The sequence below is a fragment of the Lipotes vexillifer genome, unplaced genomic scaffold (genome assembly GCF_000442215.2).
Source record: "Lipotes vexillifer unplaced genomic scaffold, Lipotes_vexillifer_v1.1 scaffold860, whole genome shotgun sequence".
In the NCBI taxonomy this organism is placed as follows: Eukaryota; Metazoa; Chordata; class Mammalia; order Artiodactyla; family Lipotidae; genus Lipotes; species Lipotes vexillifer.
This window is the reverse complement of record NW_006789568.1, coordinates 1,854,274-1,856,231: the sequence shown is the minus strand read 5'-3', so window position 1 is coordinate 1,856,231 and position 1,958 is coordinate 1,854,274. Positions and strand designations below refer to the sequence as shown.

The 1,958-nt window shown below is 61.5% G+C and overlaps 1 protein-coding gene across 1 annotated transcript in view; it reads right to left on the bottom strand.

Annotated features, from left to right (window-relative positions):
- Positions 1-1,770, bottom strand: part of SNORC (secondary ossification center associated regulator of chondrocyte maturation) — a 6,576-nt gene extending 4,806 nt beyond the window's left edge. Inside the window, exon 1 of the mRNA XM_007462769.1 lies at positions 1,644-1,770. Within this exon, the coding sequence (XP_007462831.1) occupies positions 1,644-1,716 (73 nt within the window). The 5' untranslated portion in view covers positions 1,717-1,770. The remainder of the gene's footprint in view (positions 1-1,643) is intronic.
- Positions 1,771-1,958: the final 188 nt, after the last annotated feature.

Sequence of the window (1,958 nt, the reverse complement as noted above, 5' to 3'; positions counted from 1 at the left end):
CATTCCTGCGGCGGCAGACGCAGCCCACCCACCCAGGCTGTGTGTGCACAGTCTGATCCAGCGCCTCTGGCCGGCAGCCTGGCTGGGAGGGCTGGCTGCATGGGGACCAAGGAACGACAGAAGCTGCCCACACGGCCCCAGACCCCGGGCAGACGGACGCCAGCACCTTCACCTCCACCCACTTTGACCACCAGGCGGGAAAAGCTTTTCACTGGGGTGGGTGGGGTATAAGGGAGCCACGGGAGATGCCACCCCACTTTAGGTCACTTCCCCAATTCCCTGGGCACCACACCAGCCCCCTGGCTTGCCCAGCTGGCCCCTCTCCCACCAAAAAGGAGGCTGGATGCTTTCCTAGCCGCATGAGGAGGTGCTTCTGCCTGAGACTACCCTGCACCCAGCAGAGCGGCTGGGGATGTTTTCCTCCTAACGTGCGCTGAGCGCTACCAGCTGCCTGGCCCGTCCTGAAAGCTCACGTGTGTGAACTTGGCAGACCTACAGTCTCCTGCAAGACAGGCAGAGGCGCTCTGGTTATCGCCATGGTACAGCAGAGGAGAGGCACAGAGAGGCTGAGAAACGGCGAGGAGGACAGGGCCAGAAACGAAGCCAGCCTGCAAGCTTCTTCCCAGGGCGTCCAGAGGGAGGCCGGCAGGCCCACAGGCTCCTCGCCACCCCACCCCGTTTCCTCCCGTGTTCGTGCCTGAGTGTGTGACCATAAGGGCCGCCCCAGGCCTCGCATCCCCCAGCAGCTCTCCCAGCACCACGTCCACACGATGGTATCACAGCCTCCCTCAGATCCACAGACACTCCCCCGAAACCCATGCCGCGGAGGGTCTCCAGGGCCCCCCCCCCCAGCCGCACATTTCTCCAGCCCCCAGGACTGCCCTCAGGAGCCCCGAAACACCTCCCTTTGGCCCACCTCACGGCCATCAGAGACGGCTTTCTTCCAGGAGAAAGACCACCCAATGACCCGTCTGTGCCTTTTCTCGCTCAGGCTTTGAAGCCCCACAGCTGTGCCCAGGACAGGGGCTCAGGTCCCAGGAGCCTGCCAACCCAAGCCTGGTGGGACCCTTCTCGCCAGACCCCAGACCCGGCCATTTTCAGCCTCAGTGCAGCGCCTCAGTCCAGCATCCTCATGGTTTTACAGAGGGGTCTCTGGCCCTGAGCTCCCTCTGGAATTTTTCCCAAGATGGAAACAGTACCTGGGTCTTCACTCTCAAAGGACATTTCAGAAAACCAGCAGAGAAGGGCTTGCAGGGCTTGACAAATAAATGGTAGGGCTCTGTGGTCTTACATCTAGGGGCCTGGGGCCTCTGCCCCTCAGCTGCTTGCCTGGTGCCCCCTCCTGACTCCCAGATCTGAAGGCCTTCAGATTTTAGGGTGCTGGAGTAATCCCCATGTCCCCTGGGCAGCTAATGTCCCTGGCCCTGCTCCCCAAGTCACCCTACTTCAGAGGTCACCATCTCTATGGCTAACGATTCCCTGAGGCCTCGGACGCAGCTGCTGCCAGCCTGTCATGGGGGAGCCCTTCACAGAATCATCCCCAAACTGCCACCCCATCTCCTGTGAATGGCCTTGCAGGTGGGCATTAGAGATTCTGGCCTATTGGGAGGCTGGTGGTAGCAGAGCCCAGGGGGCACCCTTACCTGTGAGCACCGCAGGGGCCAGGACCCCGGAGAGGAGCAGCAGTGCCATGCGCAGGGCCAGACAGAGCGCCATCCTGGCCTGTGAGTGAGCGCGGCCGGTGAGCGGGATGCACAGAGGACTGAGCTGGTTAACTTCAGGGCAGAGGGGAAGAGGCATCAAAGGGCTGGGAAGGGTTTCATCAATGCAAACTCTGTCCTCCTGGGACACCGTGCCCGCCCCCCACACATGAAAACACACACACACACACACACAGCACAGCTTACAGAACTGACTGCTTTCCTGAACTCTGCAGCAGCCCCACCCTCAGAGAGGGA